The 25,926-nt window shown below is 37.7% G+C and overlaps 1 protein-coding gene across 1 annotated transcript in view; it reads right to left on the minus strand.

Annotated features, from left to right (window-relative positions):
* The window catches only part of PAPPA (pappalysin 1), a 293,056-nt gene that overhangs the window by 110,528 nt on the left and 156,602 nt on the right, over window positions 1-25,926 (minus strand). The window contains exon 10 of the mRNA XM_044664273.1: window positions 9,873-10,066. Within this exon, the coding sequence (XP_044520208.1) occupies window positions 9,873-10,066 (194 nt within the window). The remainder of the gene's footprint in view (window positions 1-9,872; window positions 10,067-25,926) is intronic.

Here is a 25,926-nt window from a genome sequence, read left to right on the forward strand (position 1 = left end):
ACTGGGGTAAAGTGGTTTGCCCAGGTCACACCACTAGGAAGTGTCTGAGGGCAGATTTGAACTCAATACCTCCCATTTCCAGATCTGGCTCTCTATCTACCAAACAGAGTTCTTTTAAATAAACAACCTGCTACTTACAATCTCATAAGTATAATAATAATTCACATTTCTAGAACCTCTTAATTGGTTTCCCTACCTTAAACTTCTCCCCTCTCCAAGCTATCTTTTCTACAGCTGCCAAATTATTATTTCTAAAGCACAGATCTGACTGTGCCACTTTCCTGGCCAAGAAGTTCCAATGGTTGTCAGTTGTTTCTAGACAGAAATATAAAATCTCCATTTGACATCTAAAATACTTTACCACCTGTCTCTCATCTACCCTTGCTGGCTTATTACCCATTTCTTCCCTTCATATATGCTATATTTCTGACAAACTGGTCTATTTGCCATTTTGCCTACATGTGACTTTCAGCCTCTGATCTCTATGACCTGATATGGATGCTTCTCTCTACCTAGAATATAGTCTCTCCTAATCTTCACCTTATACAATATCTAGCTCCTTTCAAGACTCAGCTCAAGCACTACTAGCTAAGTTCTATTCTGATCATCCAACTACTAGCCCCATCTACTTCTGGAATTACTTTCTATTTATTCAGGTATATTTTATATCCATAGGTGTTCATGCTGCTTTCACTCAAAAGAATGTAAGTTCCTTCAAGGCAGAAACTTTCATTTCTGTCTTTATATCTCTAACATCTAATATATAATAGACAATAAAGGCTTGTGGACCGAATCAAAGAAGGGTAGGAGTGGTCTCCCTAAGTTGGTAGGTTTCAAACTTCCTGAAGTGGTGGTGCCCACCTCTGTTTGATACCCCAGGGAGCCCCTTTCCATATTCTGCCTTTGTTCTGTGCATGCATTTTTTGTGACATACACAAAAAGAACATGGTGTACCAGTCCCTAGTACTCCTTGTTCTCTTTCCCTAGATGACTTGCATATGTGTTCTCCAAAAAACTCTTCTAAAACCACGGGGAGAAAACAAATCCCTAGAGTGTTTGGGAAAACTGCTTGGAATCTCCTCTGACATTTCATTGTATTTTTCCTTCTCTCGTCTCTTCTCACATGATATGAGGAAAGAATTGCTCCCTTAGGCTAGTGAGCTTCCTACTGAAAAGGATAAAATAAAGGGTGATGGGATGAGAGGACAAATGAGGAGACGGGAATAATTGTTACTAGGAAGAAATATCAAACTATACTCATCTTTTTTAGATAAGGCTCTCAATGAGATATTCCATCAATGCATATATATCTCAGACAGTCATGGTAGTTAGGCTCGGAATTGAATAGGAAGGAGAAAGGATGGAACTGGATTGTGCTAGGGAAATGGCATTCCATATTTGGTGATACCAAAGTGTCCATTGAGACAAAATAAAACAAAACGCAAAAATTGCAAATATTCTACTCTGACTACATGGCTGTGAATTCAGAAGGCATAAAATCTCAAAGGCAGTGAAAAGATACATTATAGTTGTTATCAATGATGACTTGGGCATAAGTAGTGATGTAAAAATCATCATTATTGACAGTTATGCCTGGAAAGGGAGAAATACTGATCATGGAGCAAAGTGAAAGGATAATGGACAAATAGTCAGAGTGCTACATTGATATCCATGAAATACTGAAGGAAAAAAAAAAAAAGAAAGGGAAGATTTCCAGTAACAATGTGCTTAGGAAGAAGTGCCTTATTTAGCAACTTAGATTATCTGAAAAACCAAGACAAGAACAAGGAAGAAATTTAAAAAAATCAAAATAGCGACAAAAAACCCCTCTAGACAGCCAAAATCAATGTCAAAAAAAGCAATGTACTTCAGCTCATGCATTTACCTATTAATGAGACTTAATGAAAAAATCTCTGGAAATATTGATGCCTACTCAATTTTCTTAAAGGGTCATGGTGGAAGCAGGAACTCTGGATTTCCTCAATCAGCAGATTTCCTGATCCTGCTGTCTAGGCTAAAGTTATAGAGTTTAAGTTGATCATCTCATTGCCTGATCATTTATTCAGGGTGTTTGAAGTTAGAGGATATAAGTTCAAAATCTAGTCCTGCTACTTATGTTACTTCTGGAAAGGCACGTCATACTTCTAAGCCTCACTTCTTTCAATTGTAAGAAAAGGAGGATAAAATTGATAATCTCTAAGGTCTTGCCTAACTAACATTTATGATTCTTGTGCATTTAAAAATATTCCTAATTATTTACTCATTACCTCTAAAGCAACTGATATTACTCGGAAGCCTGTGATTTTTAAAAAGTACATTTTGATGGCTCTAGTTTAACATAAGTTGTTTCCTTTGCAAGCCTATACATTTTATTTGATTCATTTAAAAAAATTTTTTCTGACTAAGGGGCCATAGGTTTCACTAGACTTCCAAAGGGGTCTCTGGCACAAAAATACTTAATTCTCACTCTAATAGTAATTTTTTAAGGAGAAGAATAATTTATTTGCTAGAAGGAAACAAGTACTGATAGTATAAGATAAAAGGATCATAGATTCAGATGTGGAAAAGACTTTGGAGACCATCTATCTAGTAAGTCTCCTAATTTCAAAGATGAAGAAATGAGGGCTAGAAAGAGATAATAATTGCCAAGAGTTACAGAGATGGTAATGAGCAGTGACAAGATTTGAATCTAAATATTCAGATTCTAAGTTTATTTGTGAAACAATCTCTTTGAGACATATTACCTTCCTATACACCATCTATGGTCATACAGGAGACGGGTATGGTGGATATCTTTGGCAAACTTTTGGTGCAAAAGGACAAGAGAAACAAATCACAACATCACAAAATGACAGGATCATAAGGAATATCAGGGGTCATCTAGGTCAAAATACCAATAAAATAAGAGGAAGATTTGGACTTTGCAAACATTTAAAATGTTTTCTGCATTTTAAAATTAAACACATTCTATTTATTCATTCGCACTCTTTTCACTATACATACTGCTTCCCTTCATTCCCTCTCCACATTTCCTCTCATGTTTCTCTACTAATTCTGGCTACTTTATGATCCTAGAGTTATGGATACTTAGAGACACATGGGAATGTGGAGATTATTGTCTAATAAGGATATAGTCCCAATAACCTCTCTTTTATTCATTTTTTTAAATTATCTTCATATCAATTCTAAGACAGAAGGACTAGGCAACATGACTTGCCCACTGTGACACATATGAGGCCACATTTGAACTCAGGTCCTCCCAATTCTAGGTCTATGGCTCTATCCACTTAGCTACCTAGCTGTCCCCTGAATTTTATTTATGAACGCTTTTCTGCCATGCAATTTGTTTGGACAAAAAAGACATTGTCCAAAGCCCTCCTCATTTCCCCAAATAATTCACCAAATCTTCCCTCTTATGGTGATTTCAAGACCTAATGCTTGCCATTTTCTACTTCTGAACTTTTCCTCCAGAGGAAAAAAAATAAGAATGTGTACTTTAAATTGAATCACTTGGTACCACCATTTGCATTGCATTTGGGAAGAGTTTTGTTGTTTTGGTGCCACATTTATTTAAGGCTGTTATCTTGCATCTTAAGCCATTTTTTTGTTCCTAAACCCTATCATCCTACAATATCTCACATAATCCTTGTATATTCCTAAAAGGCAAATGAGACAGAGATTGTATTATCTCCATTTGACAGATGAGAGAACACTGAAGCTCTTAGAGGTAAAATCACTAATCCAAGATTCCTCATAGCTAGCTAGTGACAGAGCTGGGCCTAGAACCATGAACCAGGGCTCTTACATCTCCTGAATCCTAAAGAGGGGAACAGAATAACTTTAAGCCAAAGTTCTAACCATCCCTTCCCATTGAAGATAGATCAGAAATGGAAACACATCATCTTTGGAATTAGAATTTCAGTCAATTAGACAATATGATTTGATTTATATGTATCTTTTAAGGAATGCATTGATAGCACTAAGAAAGGCATATCTGTAAGTAAGTAAGTAAAAGTGGGAGGGACAAAGATGAGATGAGATAGTACAAACTGATAGGAGAATTCCTTATTTCTGAAAATAGAGCCAAGGCTTTAGTTCTGTACATAGTAATCCTATACTAATCCTGTTAGGAAGTGCTGACTACCTTCCTACTGTGCTTGTTAATAAAAACCAATATATTCTAATACCTAGTGAGGAGCATCTTTGACCTTCCAAATCAAGAGAATATTCTTCAGCAGAAAGAAATGTCCAAAGCATGGAAGACTTGGTCTGTAGATAAATAACTGAGTTTGAAGAGGATGGAACTGGAAGTCAAGATTCTTCAGGTTTTAGTCCTGACTTTGCCATTAACTTACTGTGTGACCTCAGGAAAATCACTTCCCTTCTCTGAGCAACAGTTTCCCACGAGACAACTGGAATCTTTAAGGTATCTTCTATTTCTTAGAATCTAATTTTTTGCTGACTGGTCATTTCCTAAGGGACTTCAGGAAAGATGAGGAAAGAGAATGCTCAACAAGACTACTAAGCATTTTGTGGATGGGCAGGATGTCCCAGGAGTATCTTTTCCAATTATCTGACTTAACAGACACCTGCTTACTCCTGAAGCTTCCATTTCCCAGGGCCATAATGCTTTGATTTATGGTTGCTTGTCCTTCATTTTTGAAGAGGACCAATGACAATATAGAGTGATGTCTTGACTTGTGTGTGAATTGGAGGTAAATGAGGCAAAATTGCACAAAGTCAGCCTCACTTTCTTTTTCAGTGTCATCAAAGTTCAGAGGCAGGACAAAAATCAAGAGGACTGGTATTGTCCCAGGATGCAGTCCATGATCCTGGTTTCTTCAATGTTTGACCATACTCTAAGAGCTCCATAGTGCCTGCTTCAGCTACCTTCATGGCCACTGGAACAAATTATTCTCATTCACCGATTCCACTGGGAGAAGTTTAGCAGAGCATTAGTATGGAGGATTGAATAAAGGGCTTGTCCCGGAGTCATGAAAACCTGCATTCAAATTCTGCCTCTGACACAAACTAGTTATGTGACAGTGAGGAAATCACAACCTCTCAGAGTTGAAGGCAATTCTTTAAGACTATAAATAAGGGAGATGTTATTCCAGCCACCTTGGTTGGCATGTCATCTACTTTGCCAGTGTCCTTCTTCTTCACCTTCAATAATACCTTCCTGATCATATATCTGCTGATTATAAAGCTCGAAGGGGCATAAATGGTCATCCTCTCATTTTACAAATGAGAGAATAGAGGCTGAAAGTAGATAAATGACTTGCTCGAGTTAATAAGAAGTAACATTTAGATAGTGCTTCAAAGTTTGCCAATCACTTCACATATGTTATCTTAGTTGAGCCTGATGACAACCTCGTGAGGTCAAGGCAATGATTATCCTAGTTTTGCAAATAAGAAAACTAATACTGATAAAGATTCAAGGACATATTCAGTAAGTGTCTGAGGCAAGATTTGAAGTCAAGCCTTCTTCAAAGGAGTCAGGCACTCTATCCACTATAATGTCAAGGTAAGTTCACTTAATGAGGTTTGGAACATCCCCGTGGTGCTGAGTTCTTCTAATCAGTAAGTGAGTGAGTGAGTTAGAACTTACCTAACTCACTCTGTCTAACCACATCCAGACTATGTTTCATCTCCCATCTATCTACCCACCTAGACACCTGGCAATCTGCCCTGCCAATACATTCTTTGTTTTATCTTACATAGTTCCTAAACATAATTGATGTTAAACAAATATGTGTCGATTGCATACCTACAAGAAAGGGGAATGATAGGTGCACTATATATAACCTGAGTGGGGACATATGACAGATAGGTAAAGCATTGAAATAATGCTCCAAGTTTTCATCTTTTTCAGTATCAGGATGTGTGGCATAGTCATGGACTGAGGGATGAGATTTGAGAATGAAGCTGAGAAGGTCATAGAAGATTCCACATAGAACGACAGGTCTTGAAATGAGTCCTTAAGGATAAATAAGATTATTCCACACTTTGCTGTGAGGTGGTAGTAGAATTTGGTATTTGCTTTATCACTATGCTCGATGTTTTCAAATTGGACCTCAGACACTTGCTAGCTATGTTATTCTGGGCAAATCATTTAACCTCTATTTGCCTCAGTTTCTTCAACTGAAAAATAAGAATAGTAATGCCACCTACCTTGTAGAGCTATTGTAAGGTGATGGTCTTGAACTCCAGAGGTGACCAGGCCTAAAGTAACCTTCTCCATAGAAGGCATAGAACAATATAGAATAGGTAGCAGGACCCTTAACCGCAGTGTACCTGAGGGATAGGTGAGGGTCATTTCCCCAGCTTCGATATGATAGTCTAATTTTCCCTTAAACTTCAGGATCAGTGTAGACATATAGATATAACCATGCCCATGCATGTATTATACTGCATGTATTTTAATACATATGAGAAAGTCATTATAATATGAAGTTTAAAAATAACGAGAATCTAAAATTAACAGTCTTATACATTATATATGCTTCAGCAGAGGGATAAAGGGGTGCCACAGTACAGAAAGAACCCAACATTTAATGGTGGGGACAAAATTATACAATACCTTTAAAAATAGAGGTTAAATTTCAAATACAACAAACTTAACCTGAGAAAACTTCTAACAATTTCCCACATTATAACTTCCTTGAGAAGAACTCTTAGGCATCAAGAGTAGTCATTCCTGCTCACTAATGGAGACTAATTCCTTCAAAATCTTTGACAGTCTCTCTGAGGTGAGATTTATTGACTCAAACGTCACCTCACATAAGCCTCACCTAATTTGCTTGTCAATGGGTCTCAATTTTCTCTGCCCTAAAATGAGGAGATTCAACTTGATTTGTTCCAAGATCCTTCCAAAGTCCAACACTGTATTCTAACATCCAATTTTCTCAGGTTTCTTCCAACTCTTTAATCTATATTCTATCTTTCAGGATTCTTTCCAGCCCTAGAATTATATGAAGTATTGTACTATGAAATCATCCAATGGTCTGTATTCCTCCCAACATAGAGATATATTATAGACCCAGAGGTCTAGGCTCCAACAGATCTCAAAGATCATCCAGTAAAATCCCTTCATTTTACATATGAGAGAACTGAGGCCTGGGGGTGGAGAGGGTTAAGAAACTTGATCAAGGCTATCCAATTAGCAACAGAGGCAGGTTCTAGGTTCTGTAACTCCAGAATTAATGCCATTCCCACTATATTTCTGCACTAAGCACAGTGTCTAGCATATAGAACAGGGGTTGGCAACCTTTTTGGCCGTGAGAGCCGTAAACACCACATTTTTTAAAATGTAATTTCGTGAGAGCCATACAGTGCTCACAGTGCGCGCTCCTGTAACAGCGTCTGAAAAAAAAAATTGACTTTATGGCTCCTGCAGAAAGAGCCATATCTGACCCTAAAAAGAGCCAGATATGGCTCTACAGCCATATGTTGCTGACCCCTGATATAGAAAATGCTTAATCATTACTGTTTGAATGATCGAATGTACTACTTGCATCCCCAATATGAATAAAGAAGATGCTATTAGAAATTATAAGCAATTGTTTCTTCCTAAAGAATCTGATATTCTTTTTTTCACTGCCCCTAGTCACATCTATGTTTGAAGACTAAGAAAGAAAAAGAAAATGTTCATTCTATTGAATTATTCAGTGTAATAAACATTCCAATGAAGCCTACAATGTCCTTTTATAATAGGTTTGGATATCATTTTTGCTACAGGGAGATTTTAGTTGTGGCTAAAAGTGTTGTAATAAGATCGGTCTAATGGAGAAAACAAAGGCATCTTCTAGCAAGTGAGATGATAATTATATACCACAAAATATATACCTGAGAAAAGACAGCAAAAATGGTTCTTGAATTCAACAATTCAATGTCTAAATAGCAAAAACAAAAACAACTAAATGAAGCAAGCCAGAATATATCCCAACACTTTCTCTCTCTCTCTCTCTCTCTCTCTCTCTCTCTCTCTCTCTCTCTCTCTCTCTCTCTCTCTCTCTCTCTCTCACACACACACACACACACACACACACACACACACACACACACACACACACACACACACTTCACCACCAACATTATCCCTGAATATGAAATGTAAGTGCTCTCTGGGAAGGCTGGATGCCCTGTCAGATAGTGGAGGAGGAGGTGTCAGCCTTGCCCTTGATTATTGTACAAGATGATTAGAGGAGGCTAGGAGGTTAATTTTCACCCTGTCAGACCCTCTAGTTAAGATGTTGATGTTGATGGCCAGAGAGGATAAACTGGGAGGCTTTTGTAAGCTGTCTTTCCTAACAAGGGATTTAGATGGACATTCTTCCCCTACCCCCCACACAGCCTAGAAACTTTCAGAAAAAGCTTTTTTTTTTTTTTTTTTTGCTGTCCTTTTGAAAGTCTTCCTGTGATTGGACCTTTTTTCAAAAGTCTATCTTTGCTGGGTGAATAATCTAAGAAGCAGGAAGCCTTTTGAGTAATTATCTGGTCTAATTCCATCATTTTAACAGGTGGGAAAACTGAGGTCTACAGAGAGGAGGCAATATGCCTTAAGCACAAAAGGCAGGGTCAGGGAGTACCATGGGGATGAGGCTCAGGTCTTCCAATTCTTACTCCTGAACTCTTCTCATAATTCTACACTAATGCCCTCAAGAAAAAGTACTTAGAAATGCAAAACATATGCACAAGAAAAGTAGAGTTACACTAACTAGCTCTACACAACGGAGGTAAAGTGGGGAGGAAAGAAAATAAATTCTTTGAGCTGTATCCAAGAGGGAACACTTTGGAATAAGACAGAGAAGCCTCCAAGGAAGCAAAAGCATCAGAACTGAGTCTTGAAGACTGGATTTGGATATGCAAAAAGGGCAGGAGAAGGGTGTTAAATAATGATCATAAGATTTAGGTCTAGTTGGGACTTTAGAGATCATCTAGTCCCATGTTGGCAAACCTATGGCACATGTGCTAAAGTGTACTGGAGGACATTTCTCATATGACCTGCCCCTCTGCCCAGGAGCCCAACTGGAGTGCTTCCTCCCTCCCCTGTCTGGTGTAAGGGGAGGGTTATGGAGCTCACATGTGGCTTGAGGGTCATAGTTTGGGCATTCAGTCCCCAAGGTCTCTAAAAGGTTTGCCATTATTGATCTAGTCTAACCCATCATTTTTCAAAGAACAAAAAGAGTGTACTAGAGCAGTGATGGACAAACTTTTTAAAGAGGGGGCCAAAGGAAAGGAAATGCTCATCTGTCAGTCTGTTTCTAAGGCAACTCTTTTGAAGTTTCATTGTATTGTATCCTACTCATTGTATTCATCAGATCAGCAATAATGTCGTGAGGCGAGGCAGGATAGAACATTTCAGGAGGCTGTATCTGGCCTTTCAGCCATAGTTTGCCCATCACTGTACTAGAGGGTTAAGGGAGTTGCCCAAGAGTAGACAGGCCATAACTAACAGAGCCAACAGTCTAAATCAGTGTTCTTTCTATTATTCTACAGATGCCTTTGAGGAGAATGGAGTTGGGGGCAGAAACTGGGTGAGAAGAGGTCCCTGGGGCTGGAATATCCTAGGTACTTAGTTCAGTCTTGTACAGGGATACAGGATTTAAAAAAAATAGTTAAGGACCAGATGGTGAAGGGTCTTGATGAATAGCCTTAGAAGTTAAAATTCACTTTATGAAATCTGTACAATTAGGAAAAGATTTACTTGAAAGAATCATCACAATAAAAGTTTATTACCCTAAAGACTAAATTAAAGAATTATTAATTTAAAGGAACGTATAACAGAATTCCAGTCCTAGAAGAGAACAAGCCTCCATCAATAATAACCAGGGCCATTGCAAGTTTGATTATAGTTTCTTATCTCTTACCTGTGATGCAGCTGGTTGGCCAATGATAACCCAACCTGGGCACTTCTGGTCCTGATGGGAGACGGAAGCATTAGATGCCCACTGATCCAGGAAACCTTTTGGTGTGTAAACTCCACAGTCTTTAATGCTGGTCTTTTGCTCAAACTCCTCACAAACTCCATCTCCATCATGGAAATAACATCGACTGGGCTCATCTGCAGAAGATAGACAAATGGAGAGGAGGAAAGTATGTAGGATTCTTTCTCATTTGTTTATCTGGATTATCTGTTTCTCACCTAAGAAAATTACATGAAAGGGGCAGATAGGGTTCTTAGTGGGTATAGTAGCAAGCTCGGAGTTGGGAAGAACTGGGTTCAAATTGGACAGCAGACATTTCCTAGCTTTGTGACCTTGGGCAAGTCACTTAATCCCAATTGCCTAGAATTTTCTGCCCTTCTGCCTGGGATCCGATATTTGTATTGATTCTAAGACAGAAGGCAAGGGTTTTTTAAAAAGAAAAAAGAAAATGACATAAAGGCCTAGATTAAAAAAAAAAATCTAAGAGTTGGAAAAGAAGACCTATGACATTCTTCCTTACTCTTGTCTAAAAGAAGGAATTTTTCTTTACAATATCTGTAACAACACTGTCATCCAGAATGCAATTGAAAATAATAAGGTAAATAGGATTTCAGATTGTGGTAATTCTTAGGAAGTACATCCCAATATTGAATTAAAATCTGTCTCCCTATAATTTCTACCCACTGATGCAAAGTTTTGTCCTTATAGGCCAGTCAAAATAAGTCTAATCCCTCTTTTACAAAACGATCCTTCAAATATTTGAAATTGTCAGTAATGATCCTTCTTTAAAAATATTCTACTTTTTCACTGTACTTTTATTCTAAATTTAAAATGCCGAAGAAGAGTGTATATAAACATAGAATACAAAAAGATTCTGTTTACATCATGAATTTTTGTTTCATGCCTCTTACTTAAAAACAAATGTAAAATAAATCCCACACACTGCTTTTAAAGCTATCCAGGTTGTCTGTGCTTTCTAAATTTTGTTCTGTTCCCTTCTGTGTATATGTTTGTATCACAGAGGATTTTCTACAATAGTCTCATCATGTGTCACAATACGATAATATTCCATTATATTCACATTCTACAATTTGTTCAGCCATTCTCCAATTGATGGGGCAACCCTGTAGTTTAATTTGTCTCCCCCTCTCCTCTCTTAATCCCTGTTCCCTTGCCAGAAAAAGACACATTTTAAGTTCTCACGTGTGGTCTTTATATCATACAGTTATACAAGGGATAAAATGAAGAGAATAGTTAGTTATTTGTGTATTTGGATACTTTTAGGGTAGAAGCCCCACTTTTTCTTGGTGACTCAGGTAATTCAAGAGTCAGCATCCTCAGTTATAGAAATAATGGAACTTATTTACTCTACATAGTGACAAGAATACTGGAGTCAGAGGACCTGGGTTCAGATCTCCATTCTGCTACCTACTTATTATTCTGGTGCACCTTTATACACATAGATTATAGAACTATTGAATTATAAAAATGCCTTCCACATTAGTAGAGTCTATGTATTTTTCATTTCATTTCAACTCAAACTAAGAAAAAGGTATTGAAAATGGTCATAGGAATGATTCTAAAAACGTAACAACTATTATACAAAAGATAATGGCACCAAAGTGATTCTAGGGAAGGTTCTTTTAAATTGTATTGTAGTGGGCACGTGGGTAGCTTAGTGGATTGAGAGCCAGGCCTAGAGACAGTCCTAGATTCAAATGTGACCTCAGATACTTCATAGCTGGGTGACCCTGGGCAAGTCATTTAATACCCATTGCCTAGCCCTTACTGCTCTTCTGCCTTAGAACCAATACATCTTATTGATTATAAGGAGAAGATAAGGGCTAAATAAATAAATTAATAAATTAATGAATAAACAAATAAAATAAATAAATAATATTGTAATCATGACCATGGGGCAGTTAGTTCAGAGAATAGCATTCCAGACCTTGAATCAGGAAAAACTCATCTTAATGCGATTAAATTTAGCCAGACACTTACTGTGTGATTCTAGGCAAGTCACCTAACCCTGTTTGCCTCATTTTCCTTATCTGTATAATGAGTTGGATAAGGAAATGACAAATACTTTTAGTAAAAATAACAACCCTAAATAGGGTCATGAAAAGCTGGCCACAACTGAAAATGACTGAAAAACAACCATCAAATCAATATTGATCAGAATGGAATGATTTTTACTGTGCTATGAAAAAATAAACACTACTCTATGTTTAGAAATATTATTATCAATAGAGTATTTTTGCTTTTATGACCCTCTTGTAAGGATGGGATTTGTGAAAGGGGATGGGACAAAAGGAGCCAGAGAAAGCAGTTGCTGACAGTTGCTGAGAGTTGATACCAGAGGGAATTCTGGGATTTTCTCGGAGGAAGAAGGAAAGGAGAGGGCTTTGGGCAGAGGATTGAAAGGAGAGAGAAGGAGGACATCCCAGCTCAGATGCAGTCCTGAGGGCTTCCTGAGGATTTTCCTTTGGAAATTGAAACCCTAATTCCATGGCCAAAGCCATTCCTTTGCATCTCACCTATCAAGGTGAGGGTTTTAAAAAATATATATATATGCCACCACAGAAGGAACTGATGGAGTCTAAATACAGGATGAAGCATTTCATTCTTCACTTGAATTTCTCTCTAGTGTAAGCAATATGTACCTTCTGTGACAACATGATAAACATGGAAGTATGTACTGTATGATAACACATGTACAAGTAAATCATATTACCTATTGTCTTGGGGAGAGTTCAGAGGGAGAGAGAGAACATGGATCTCAAAATGTCAGAAAATGATAATGAAAAATTATATTGACAAGTAATCAGAAAAAAATGTGTTTAATTTTTAAAAAGAGAAAAAATAATCAAACATGTGCCACAAGCACCACCTGGAGGAATAGCCTTTGGGAGAACACAATTGAAGTTTCTGTTCATTCTAAGTAGGTATCTTTGCTACCTAAATGGTACTATGAAGGGCACATTTTCCCAATTAATTCACAATTAAAGGAATGAAGACACAAATTCTCTGGCATGGATTGGAAAGTACTTTGAAATTCTATACCAGCACAATGGCAAGTACTATCTTGAGTCATTATCAGTCATCAGGATTCTGCCTACTTGGGAAAAGGCCATAAAGGAGGAAAGAATAAGCTTGATACAGTAGGACAAGCATTGATTCTATAATTGGAGAACCCAAGTTCAAAGTTGACTCCATCTGCTTACCATTGATCAGAAACTGGGAAGTTATGGTTCGTTTCTGGGTATTGGTTTCCTCACTCTTAAAATGAAAGAGTGAGACTAGATAATATCTGTGGTTCATATGATCACAAATGAACTTAGAGCTGTGAGGAACTTTAGGAGTTTTAGGGATTTTTAGGGATGTGAGGGACATCAACTCCAACTCCCCCATTTTATAAATCAAAAAACTGAGGCTCAGAGATGTTAAGTGAGTTGTCAGAGATGTTAGATATTAGATATTAGTTCCTAATAAGTGTCAGAGATAGGACTTGAACCCTGTTCTTATTGGTCCTAAGTCCAGAATCTGGTCCAGTAGACAACATTTCCATCCAGGTCCACACTTTCTGGTCCTAATAAGATTTGTATTCTTAGGATGACTAACTATCTACAAAATAAGAGTCACTGAATGTAATGTCAGTTGAATTTTGAATCCTTTCCAACTTCCTCAGGCCCCTGTTTACTTCTATAAACAGTTTATACAGTAAAATACCATCACAAGAGCCAGAATAAATCAATTCATTATAATTCAATTATTTAATGATGGGCTAGTTCCAGCTGGGGACTCCAGTGACCAATAACATGCCTGAGGGAAAGAATCTGGACTGATGACAGAAATATGATCTGTGTCTCTGTAACATACATCTCTCATGGTATAGAGCCAACTTATATATGATAAAAATGGAATCTCATCTAATCATGACCATCTGTAACGTCACTCCTTCTCATATTGTTTTTGCTGTTTAAAATTTTTTAAATTCTTCCCAAGAATGCTTCTACACATCACTTCCTGGATACCTCTTCCATAATACAATGAAAAAAGGATCATATCTTCAGCAAGTAAGTGAGTTAGCAGGGCTCCCTTTCAATTGTGGACCACTGGCGGCATTCAAATGTCAACGTGATTAAGCCATGAGATCATAGAATTGTAAAAGTAGAGAGAGCATTAGATGAAACCTACCACTTAGACCTTAAGCCAAGAGGCATCATGGCATTACAGAGAAAAAAAGATGGCACTGCAGTAGGCAGAGAATCAAGATTTGAGAGATGTAACTCATCATGACATTTTTGTGAGACTTAAGCTTTCATAAAATAGGGATAGTGATGCCTTACCTATCTACTTCACAGGAGTGTTGTGAGGCTCAAATGAGATTTAATTCATGTAAGTGCTTTGCAAGCCTTAAAAGTGCTCAATAAAAACCAGTTCTCTTTCTTATTCATAGTATCATCAATAATAATGATTATGATAGTGATATATGGGAAAGAACTATGTAAAAAATACAATAGTAATGCACATTATTCCCATTAGAACCAATGGCAAAAGCAAGAATAGGTGCCTGAATAATATCTCAAAAGTGTTGGAAGACATGGATTCAAATCCTGTTTCTTCCACCTATCAACTATGAACTTGGGAAACTCTATTCCTCTTTAGAGGTCTCTATTTCCCTATCTGTAAGAGGAGAAGTCTACACAAGATGATTTCTATAATTCCTTTTCACTCTAATGTTTTGTAGTTCTATTACCTAGATCTCTTGACTCCCAAAGGCATAGAGTGTGAACTGGGAGTATCGAGGTGGGCCAGCTTGAGGGTAAGCATTATCACTGGCTCTTCCCTTCTCACTGTGGTGTTAGAGAGGAAAGGGTTGATCCTTCTGGGTGTGCTGACATGCTGGGTAATAGCTCTTTGCATTCATCGGTCCCAGGCTATTACTTTTGGGGAAAGACGACTTTTGTCCAAAACAAAAAAGGGAGAGTGGGGCAGGGATAGCAATACGTTGATCTTCTCATTTTCCTCTAGCATATTTGTATTTCAAAGAACATTATTAAAGAGTGTGTATGTGGCTACTCGCAGTAGGAATTAGAAGTATTCAGGCACAAGCTGTAGGAAACTCTCCCCTATACTCTACACCCTTCTCCTACCCTGCCAAACATCAGGGGCCTATTTCAATGAAAGGAGAAGCAATTTTATGAAAAGCCTACAACCCCCTCCCTGCTCAAACATCCATAGATTCATGACGACTGGGATAACACAGCTTCCTACGTTGTTTTTATTTGAGCCAAAGGCCTCTTTCCTCCCCCAATACAGTGGTAAGAACCTATGACAGGTATAAACAACGCCTCAGGTCTACTCTAGTGAGGGATTGCAATTCCTTTTCACATGAAAAGGAAATCTCTGATTTCTATAATCTGTGTGTGTGTATGTGCATGCAAACATGTTTATGTGTGTCAGAAAGGGAAAGAGACAGAGACAGAGACAGAGAAGCACAGAGAGACAGAGACAGTGTATATGAGTGAGTATGAATGTGTGTGTGTGTGTGTGTGTGTGTGTGTGTGTCTGCACATGCCTTTAGGAGTGTATAGGCATGCATGGGAGTACGAGTATGTGTTTTTACCAGACCAGTGATTTCATCAGTGTAGAGAATTCCCAGTGTAGAAATTCCTTTGCAATTAATAGCATGAGGGTGTTGCCCGAGGCACCCAGAGGTTAAGTGACTGGCTCAGAGTCATGCTGCCAGTTTGTATTGGAAGCTGAACTTGAATCCTAGTCTTCTAAACTTGGAAGCCAGCTGTCTGTCCTCTACGCCACACTGAATCTCATGGAATTCTGACAGAGGCTAATTTCTTCCTGATCATGCTCAAGACCCCAATAAATCTGTCTGCTTGGAGTCAGGAGAGCCTGAGGGAGGAAGAGAACAGAGAGACAGTTTTCTGAACTTCATGGAGATTATCCACTCCACTGCCAAGATCTTGTTGAACAAGTCTGCTGGAGGTTCCTTCTCTAAACAATACCCTATTACCTAGATAGGGTCTCCCCTCCATTCTTTCTTGCTACTCCTGACTCAGGGGTCATTGGTTGTATTTATTCAACTCTGAGAGGGATTCACTCCTTTCAAAAGCTGGGGTGAAAATAAAAAGATGTGTTAGAAGTCACGGGGGAAGCTTTTAATTTATTTTCATGAATTACCATCTTTCAAGCCTCACTTTTAAACCTCCCTGATTCTGAGGAAGGTACATTATTCTTCTGGTCAAAGATAAAACACAAACTCTAATCTGTTCTGGCATTTGTAAAGATAGCAAAGTACATACATCTTGTTTGGTCCCCTTGTTTTACAGATGACGAAAGAGTAGCCCAAGAAGATGAAGTAATTTGCCCAATTTAGATACAAGATTTGAATTCAGATCCTCTCAATATAGAGCCAATGCTCTTTCTATTTGAACCATATACATTCCTCCCTTATAAAGGTTTGCTGAATTTAATTTAATTGCATGACATTTTATTTTATTTCCTCGGTATTTATGAAACATCTAGAAAAAGTTGGATTCATGGAACTTCAGAGTAGGAAATGACTTACAGACTTACTATAATCCTTTCATTTTATAAATGAGGAACTGATGAGAACCCGAGAATTAAAATGACTTGTTTAAAGAGACAGAATTTCATCCATCCCATCGTCTCCTGACCCCTCTTTTAGGGTTCTTCTCATTATAGTTTAATAATTACAATGTGCTTAGCATGGTGCCGCTTTGCTATATGAAGGTATTTAATAGGAATACCTTTGAACCGTAGCCTGACTCATAAATTGTCCACACGCTACCATGGAATCTCATGAGCATCTGCATTGTTGTCCCAGCTATGTTAATCCCTGAGTGTGAACTGGGAGTCAGGATACTTAAATTCTAGTTCCAATTTTACATGACCTTGAGCAAGTAATTTCCCTTTTCTGGACATTATTTTCCTAGTCTTTAAAGTAAGAGGTTTATTCTCGATGATCTCTAAGTTTCTTTCCAACTCGGTCATCTTCTGAGAAGGATTATTGGAGAGGGGAAGGATAATGGAAAGAGTGGTGACTTTGTGTTCAAAATCCTACTTCTCTCACTTATTCCTCGGTCCAAGGAGCCCATATAGATACATCCAATGCCTACTAGCTTAATGGCATGATTTTTATCCAGTGACCTTAATACTCCAATTCCCCTTGTATTCTCCCAGTGTAAGAAAAATCCCTCTTTCAGCTCCACTCCTGTCCATGTAGTTGAGGATTTAGGAGATTTAGCCCCCACATTTGGCTAACAGAGTTGATATGGGTGTGGTGGTACTAAGTAATTGTCTCTTCTCTATTTAAGCCTAAATCTGCCAATAATAATTTTCCCCTATGACCACTGCTCAGACAACCATAGACTTGCAAATGGTCTAATAAAAAGGATGCCTGTTTTCCCTATTTTTTTCCCCTTTAAATTTCAAGTGCAGCAGTCTAAATTGGTGTCAGAGGGAATGTCAAAGAATACTTCAGTCTTCCCTTTCAAAAGTCCTTGACAAGGGTAAGAACTGTTACCCCATTTGAAAGCTGGGAAAACCAAGCCTTGGGGACAATAAGACAGATTACCAAAATTAATAGTAAAGTCTAGGATTTATGTTGAGGGATCTAAGTGTTACAGCTAAATGACTACTTGTTGGGAATATGGAAAAAATTTTCCTTTTCACATAAAGCAAGAGATTGAACTATATATATAGTCTGTAAGGATCATTCCAACTTCAAAATTCTGTAATCCCAAATTGGTCTTCAAGGTTATAAACTCTGCAGGCATGGATTCTAACTCTGTTCACCAAGACAGTCCTAGTACCATAAAATCATTTATACTTTGATGGGACCATAAGGTCATCAGGTCCATCTTAATCATTTTATAGATGAGGAGTCTGAGGTCCAAAGTGCTACAATGTGATTATGTTCACCAGTATTCAAACCCAGATCCTCTGATGCTAAAATCTTGCATCTTTTCCATGATGCCATTCCAATAATCATATATGAATCACAAGCAAATAGGGTATGAGGAGGTTAGTTATGTTGTCAGCACCGTCAATCAAGTGACTATGGAGACAATTCATGTTATTGAAAAGTTAATCCAAGGCAATTTGCTAATTGACTTACCAAGTCATTCTAATTATTTATCCTGGTCATATTTCACTTACCTCTTCTCCATCACCCTCCCCTTCTAAAAGATCTTTATTTGACTGTTTCAATTTAAATTTTCATCATGACTAGTCATTTTAAATTGCTCTGAAACCAAGTAGTAAGTTTTCATCTCTCAAAATAAGGCATAAATAGCCATGGGGCTGAGGATCTAACAAGTACAACAGAAAAAGTCAAAGGATGAATACGACCATTCCCCAGAAAAAGGTATACAAGGCTCCTGAAAGCTTTGGAGCCAATGCTAGCGACTGACAGCCCTTGCTTAAAACATCTTCCAATTCCTGGTGGGGACCTGGAGAAGTGTTAGATAACACAACATCCTATCCCTCTCCCCCTCAAACCTCCCCTCCAAAAAACAACAACGACAAATGAATAAACAAAAAATTCAAACATTAGCAATGTGGCTGAAAGCTCTGGGTTTAGTCTTCCCAACAACTACTAGGATGAAGGGAAGTAAGGGAGGATATATTATTTTAGAAGCTACAGAGACTGCCAAGAGTTTAGCCCACTGAGAAATAGGACTACCTGTGGCAGGAAAGATGAGAGCTCCCTCTTTCAGGAGGGTGATGAATCTGCAAGTCAGGCAAAAGTAGACAAATAGTACATGGACTTTTCTAGGATTGATCGCCTTCCATACCATGAACCACAGCACCTAACTTACAGTATAGTCTACATTCTTGAATTGGACTTTCATTTGTAAAGATAGTCATTAAAGAATAGATGACATATGCAATACAGCTTCCTACTCTCAGCTTAGATAACAGCTGGTGATCACCTGGTAACCCTTCTGTAACACAATGACCTCTCTCTCTCTCTCTCTCTCTCTCTCTCTCTCTCTCTCTCTCTCTCTCTCTCTCTCTCTGTATATATGTATGCATATACAATAGTATAACTATATACACATATATATACATCTATTCACTGACACATATGTTTATATATGTATTTTTTCCAGATCAGACAAAGCAAAAAATATTTTTAAGTTCAGCTGTTTGTCTAGGGATAGTTCCAATCACAACAAGCTTTATACCACATAAGTACTCATCCAAATTTTTTTTAAAAGGAAAGGAAGAAAAAGAAAAAGGACAAAAATGCATGAGTTTGGCTTCCAAGTAACAGATTCTTGGAACAACACAGATAGGATAACTTAACCCCTAGAAGTTTGTAATATTCTCTGTAGGGACTATTTCATGGTAGACAGGTTGGTGTAGAACTCTTTAGGAATGGAAATATTTGGACCCCATAACTTCTATCTTCAAAGGACTGATCTTTATCCCAGACTACTGATCTCACTTAGTAATTTCTACTACCAGAATAGTATCTCTTTAATCTCTGCTACTACATCAGCATAAATGGAATATGGAAGGCAAGAAATGTATGACTTTCCAAATTCCTCTGAGCCTACTGTCCAGCTTCACATACAATATCAAAGTCTCAAGTCAGCAAGATCTTTTGTCTCTGGAAAGCTTACACTGGTTCCCAGGTCTTTCATTGATTCATTTCTCACCAAAAGGAAAAGTTTTTCCCATTCTACTAACCCATCACCTCCTCAGCTAGCAGGATTTTAGGATAAATGAGCCTATATGACTATTGTAGTTTAAAAACCTTAGAGAAGAATACTGTAGGCTTGGAATTACTATTTTTTTTTTTACCCTTACTTTCTCTCTTGGAATCAATATTGTGTATTGGTTTCAAGGCAGAAGAGAGATAAGGACTAGGCAATGGGGGGACAAATGACTTGTCTAGGATCACATAGCTAGAAAGTGTCTGAGGCCAGATTTGAACTTAGGATCTCCTGTCTCTAGGTCTGGCTCTCAACCCACTGAGCTAACTAGCTGCCCCCTTGGGATCCCTCTCTTGAAACCATCTTATAATATCTTTTTTTTTTTCCTAATGCAGGTGCTTATGCCTCTAAAGAGGATCCAAGGAAGAACCCCTTTATGCTAAATTCTACTTTGAATATCATTTAGTGAGCTTTCAGTGAAAATAATAACTAAATATGCACAATAGAACCATAGGATGGAAGGGTAATTAGAATGACATAACATAGAATATTAAAGTTGCAAGGGATCTTAGAACATGGAAGGTCAGGTCATAAATCTCAGAATCTAAGAGCCAGAAAGGATGTTATAAGACCTTTCTCCATTTAAAGACAATGGAATAGGCCCAGGGTGCTACGAAGTGAGTTAAAAGCAGAGTCAGGATAACATCCCAAGACTTTCATCTCCTAATATAATGTTTTCACCACTATATCATGCTGAGGTGGGTTATAAATCTAAATTTATGTTTAGATGATTAAAATAAATTCTTGTAATATTTGGAAAGCATGCTTTTAAAAATAAATTTTATTATTATTTTTACATCAACAAAATTTCCCTCAGAAAACTATATTTTCCTAAAGAGAAACCACTTTTTCCATGAGCTATTTATATAACTTTTTTCTCTCAAAAGAAATAGAAGGGGAATATAGGTAGCTCATAGATGGGAAGTCTGGGGTTCAAATCTGGCCTCAGATAGTTCTGTGACTCTAATGGGCAAGTCATTTACCCCCCCACCTTTGCCTAGCCCTTACTATTCTTCTGCCTTGGAACCAATAAACAGTATTGATTCTAAGATGGTAGGTGAGAATTTTTTTTAAAAGAATAAAAAATTAATTTTCTCGATAAGAGCATGAAATAGATTATGCTAGGATTTTGCACAATGCTTCAAGAGTCTTATCAGTTCATGTAGATTTGTGTTCAAATCTTAGCTCTTCCCTTTACCAGATTTGTAACTTAAGGAAAATAACTTCTTCTTTGTTATATGCCTCAGTTTTCAAATATCTAAAATGAAGAAGCTGGACAAAATGATTTCTAAGATCTTTTTTCAGTTCAAAATCTAAGATACTATAATATTACCTTCAATCTGAATGCTGTTGTATGTTCCCCAAACACTTTGAAGATACTGCCTCCATCATAGCACAGGTCCAAGAGCCCTAGTTCTGGATCAAAAGACCTTGGACAAATCATTTCACCTAGAGAGCCTTTGGCCCAGTGAATTGCATGCTGGACTTGAAGTCGGGCATATCTGGGTTATATTCTGCCTCTGAAACTTACTAGTAATGTGAACTTGGGCAAATCACTTAACAAGTCAGCCTCTCAGTTTCCTCATCTAGAAAATGAGGAAATTGGAGTAGATGGCCTCTGAAGTTCTGTCCAGCTCTAAATTTATAATCCTTCAAACCTCTGTAAAATGAGGCTAATGGACTAGCTAATCACTAGAGTAACTTTTGGTTTGCACGATCTGTTACAAGCTTTATTTTCCAGCCTTACAATACTAAGCAAATGAGTGGAATGTTACAACAAAGTTCTGATAATTTTCCTTGGATCTTCCCCTGTTCCTGGCCCCATTCTACCATCCCAGTCTCATTCCCCCCTGATCTTGGCCCCATGTTCCCTCCGCCCTCTTCCACACACCCACATACATTGTCTGATGATTAAGAAGAGGTAGTAAACAGAATGATACTTTACTGAAATCTGCAGATACCAAGAAACTGGGAGATGTCTTAAATAAAAACAAGAAGAAAGAAAGGTTTCAGAGAATATCAAAGGGCTTAGATAATTGAGCAGCAAATAATAAAGTGAGTTTGGACAGCATAAACTAATAAACATCTCTCTGTCCCTTTTTTCCCCCAAAAAAAGAAAAAAAATCATTGGTATTTATAGAGTGTGCCCAAAGTAGAAACTACTAAAGGACCAAGATCCTAGGATGACAAAAGATAGAAAATTACAAATAATGTGATCACAATGTGATCTGACTGAAAAAGACAAAAGAAAAGAAGTATTTCAGATGTTATGCAAAATTTTAGTTCCCTTTTTGTTACTAAGGCATATGACCTTGTGTAAGTCACTTTCCCTGGAACAGACCTTAGTTATCTTTATCTAAAAAAGGAGAGAGAAGGCTAGTAATCTCCAACATCTCTCCCTGCTTTAGAATAGTATGTTGTCATTTAAGTCATTTAAGACATTCCAAACTCTCTGTGACCCCATTTGGAGTTCTCTCTCTTTCTCTTTTTCTTTTAAACCTGTACCTTTTATTTTGGCATCAATACTAAGTATTAGTTCCCTGGCAGAAGAACCATAAGGACTGGGCAGTTGGGGTTAAATGACTTTAGCCAAGGTCACACAGTTAAGAAATATCTGAGGCAAGATTTGAATCCAAGACCACCTGTCTCCAGGCCTGGTTCTCTATCCACTGAGCCACCTAGCTGCCTCATCCCATTTATAGTATTTTTTGGCAAAGAAAAGAAAAGAGTGGTTTGCCATTTTCTTCTCCAGCTCATTTTACAGATGAAAAATCTGAGGCAAAAGGGTTAAGTGACTTGCCTAAGGTCATATACCTAATAATTGTTTGAGGCTCCATTTGAATTCAGTTCTTCTTGATTCTAGGCCTGGTATTCTATCTATTGTGCTGTCTAGCTGACTCTTTGTATGTATTGTTATAATTAAGGGAGGTCACTTGTATCTATTTGAGGTGGTAGAAATGATGTACAGAGAGGAATAAGATGGCACTTCTCCGTTATAACAGTTGCCCAAGCAGGGTCAAAGAGGTTTATCCCTTCAGGGCCCACATGCGGTTAATTGATATATTGATATGGGCTCTTCAGCTAGGATAATGACGATATTCTGACTGTGTTGTCTCCCTTCCCAAAACAAGCTTTGAAACTGATTTAGGAAGGTACTTTAAACTTTATATATTAATAGGAAGGATAAGGGTAAAGGACTGAGGTACTGGAGACCCTACTTTAATTATTACTAATAAATTCTCAACTGCTGGCAAATGAAGAAATAATGTTAGCTTCCCTCTGGTTCTGCCTGGCCAGGACTAAACCAGAGTAGGTAAACTGCTGGGAAATCTTCAGCTTCTTCTTCTGTAAATCTTAAGCCTAACAGTTGGGATATATCGACCCTTTCCACCCTCTTCTTCGTCTCCTGCCCATTTCCCGGATCCATCCCGGGCCCTGGGAAGCCTAGATAGCTAGATGATGAAACTCCTAATATCTAGGGGCAGTAGACACCGAGGTGGTGGTCAAGTGCAAGTTGATAACGGTTTATCAAGTACAGGAAGAGCTTGCAGAGAGATGTTTGCACCCTCTCACTCCAAGGCCAGGATCCACTGATCTCTAGCCTCAGCACAGGTCCAAGACCCAGAACTTCTGCTCAGGGTTCTCAACTACCCCCTCCTGCCTTTTGCATGCCTCCCCGAGAACATTCTATCCAACTGACTTATCTGTCAATCATTGAATGAACTTCAAGCTCCCAGAGATTCAATATAACAGGGGCAGAAATTATGCCTACAATAGTATTTAATTTCCCTATGCATTTGGCCTTTTTATTTTATTTTATTTTTGTCTAGTCTTGTAACTTAATAGGCTTGGAGACTCCCAGGGAAGAAACTCTCTCTACCAATACTGATAAAGTGTTCTGCAATTTAGAGTAGCAAAAAGTTGCCATCGTATGGTGATTTAAGTAATTTGCCCAATATTACACAACTAATACTCTAGTTCTAATACTTTATGATATAAATTTTCTTTCAGTTCTGACATTCTATGTTCTATCTTTAATTGTTTTAAGGCCTCTCTTCTGGCTCTAACATTTCTATGATATAATTGAAGCTTATTAAATTAATATCAAAACGGAGAAAATTGTGATGAGATACACAAACCTATGGACAGAAAGATACAATGAAAGAGATTTCATCTATGTGGAAACTTCCTAGTGTGGAAGTTCTCCCTGCAACTGCAGAGCCACTATTCTTCTGAAATTCATAGGCTTTGAGTTCCCCAAAGCAAAGAGAGGCTAAGTGACTTGCTCAGAGTTAGACAGCTAATATATATATCAGATAAAGGATTCGAACTCGGTTTTTCCTGATTAAAAAGGCTGGCTCCCAATACAGAGCTTTTAGCTGTGTCTCCTCTGGGTATATGTACATTTAGGCAGTCACAGTGGACAGACAGACAGACAGACAGATAGACAGACAGATAGATAGATAGATAGATAGAAGATATGTAGATAGATGGATGGAGAGAGAGAGAATGTAGATATCTATATAGATAGAATTAAATATCTATTTTTTAATCAGTGTACAAAATATAATTTGAATCAGTGAAATGTGTCACTCCTCAAAGCATAATAGACAAAGATTTCCAGGAAGTTAGATTTCTATAAATAGGTGACATTTCTATCAGAACATTTCCTAGATGGGCCCACAAGATCACTAGATGACTCAGGCAACCACATCAAAAATTAAGTCGGTCACCCTAACTTGACACAGATGCTCATGACTAAGGTGACCACAGTATGGTTGGCTCCCAGTAGGGTTCCCATAAGGAAACCATAGCATCAAATTCTAACCCTTCCACCCCTAGCCCATGATTGGTCTGGACTTCCTTAAAGACTGATCATCCTTCTGCCATCCTACTTAGACATGGCAAAGTTTTCTCACTGCTGTTACATCGACAGTGCCCTTGGTCACCAAGCCAGGAGAAACAAACCATTTGGCCTCCTAAAAACACTGGAAGCTGAGACACATTGTGGAGTTATACTTTGGTGAGTTTCCTTTATCTCATATTCCTGATTACTCCTGAGAGCTTTGTCAACATTTTGCAACTGGTTAGTATCCATTTGAATCCAGATGTCCTTGAGTGGTTATGTGGTTTAATTGTTTTCTTTTCTCCATCAATATGAGTGTGTTTTATCCTTTGAATCAAGTATTATGTGAAAGAAAGAAAAAGAAAAGATAGATTGAGAGAAGAAATTCTCTTAAGTTCTAAGGGTTAAGTTTTGGAAAAAAATGAAAAAAAATGATAGGCGCTTTAAGAAGGCTAACCTTCATTCAAATTCTTTGATCCAAAGTTTAGAATTAAAAAAAAAAAAACTTGTCATTGCATATTGAAGACTCCTTTTCTGATTAATAACTGAAAATTTCAAATGCAGTCATCTAATCAGTACCATGATCCTCAGCAACAAACATAGGGAACTACTGGATGTTAGATGGAAGTGTAAGGATCATTTGTTCATTGTTTATGCTCCATATTCCAGAGAACTACACTACCAGTTAGTTATTTACTGAACATAACTTGCTATCTCTTGCCTCTGTAAATCATCTTAAAATGTTCTCTATGCTTAAAATGCATATTCTTCTTATATTCATTTGTAAAACTCCTTTTCCTTCAAAGCTCCCCAACTGGGCAACCTTCTCCATGAAATCTTCTTATTCCTTTCAGCTGAAAGTGAACCCTCTCTCCTCAAATATTCTTAGATTACATTATCTATATCTCTCCTTTCCACCTCTATCATCCACCCCACTCCAGTCACTCAAAATATTATCTTGTACTTTATTCGTCTGTGTAGATGATAGATTCCCATTATCACCCTACGTAAACCATAAGCTCCTTGAAACTAGGAACATTGTCAGTTTTTGTCAACTTTTTTTTCTTAATACTTAGCAAAGTGTGTTATAATATTCAATAATGCATTTATAAAGGATCCAAGATATCATGTGAGAACTCCTCATGTGGAGGGACCCCTCCACCAGAAAGTTGTAAGCAATCTATGACTTAATGAACCAAAGAATTCTAGATTTAGAATTGGAAGGCTAATCTTAATTTACAAATGAAAAAGTTGAGGCAAAGACAGGTTATGTGATTTACCTAAGATCACTTAGGTAATAAGTGGCAGAATCAATATTTGAACCTAGGTTTTATGATTTTAAATTCCTTTGTTTTCCTTCCTTCCTGCTTTCTTTCTTTCTTTC

This window comes from Gracilinanus agilis, chromosome 2, assembly GCF_016433145.1.
Source record: "Gracilinanus agilis isolate LMUSP501 chromosome 2, AgileGrace, whole genome shotgun sequence".
Taxonomy (NCBI): Eukaryota; Metazoa; Chordata; class Mammalia; order Didelphimorphia; family Didelphidae; genus Gracilinanus; species Gracilinanus agilis.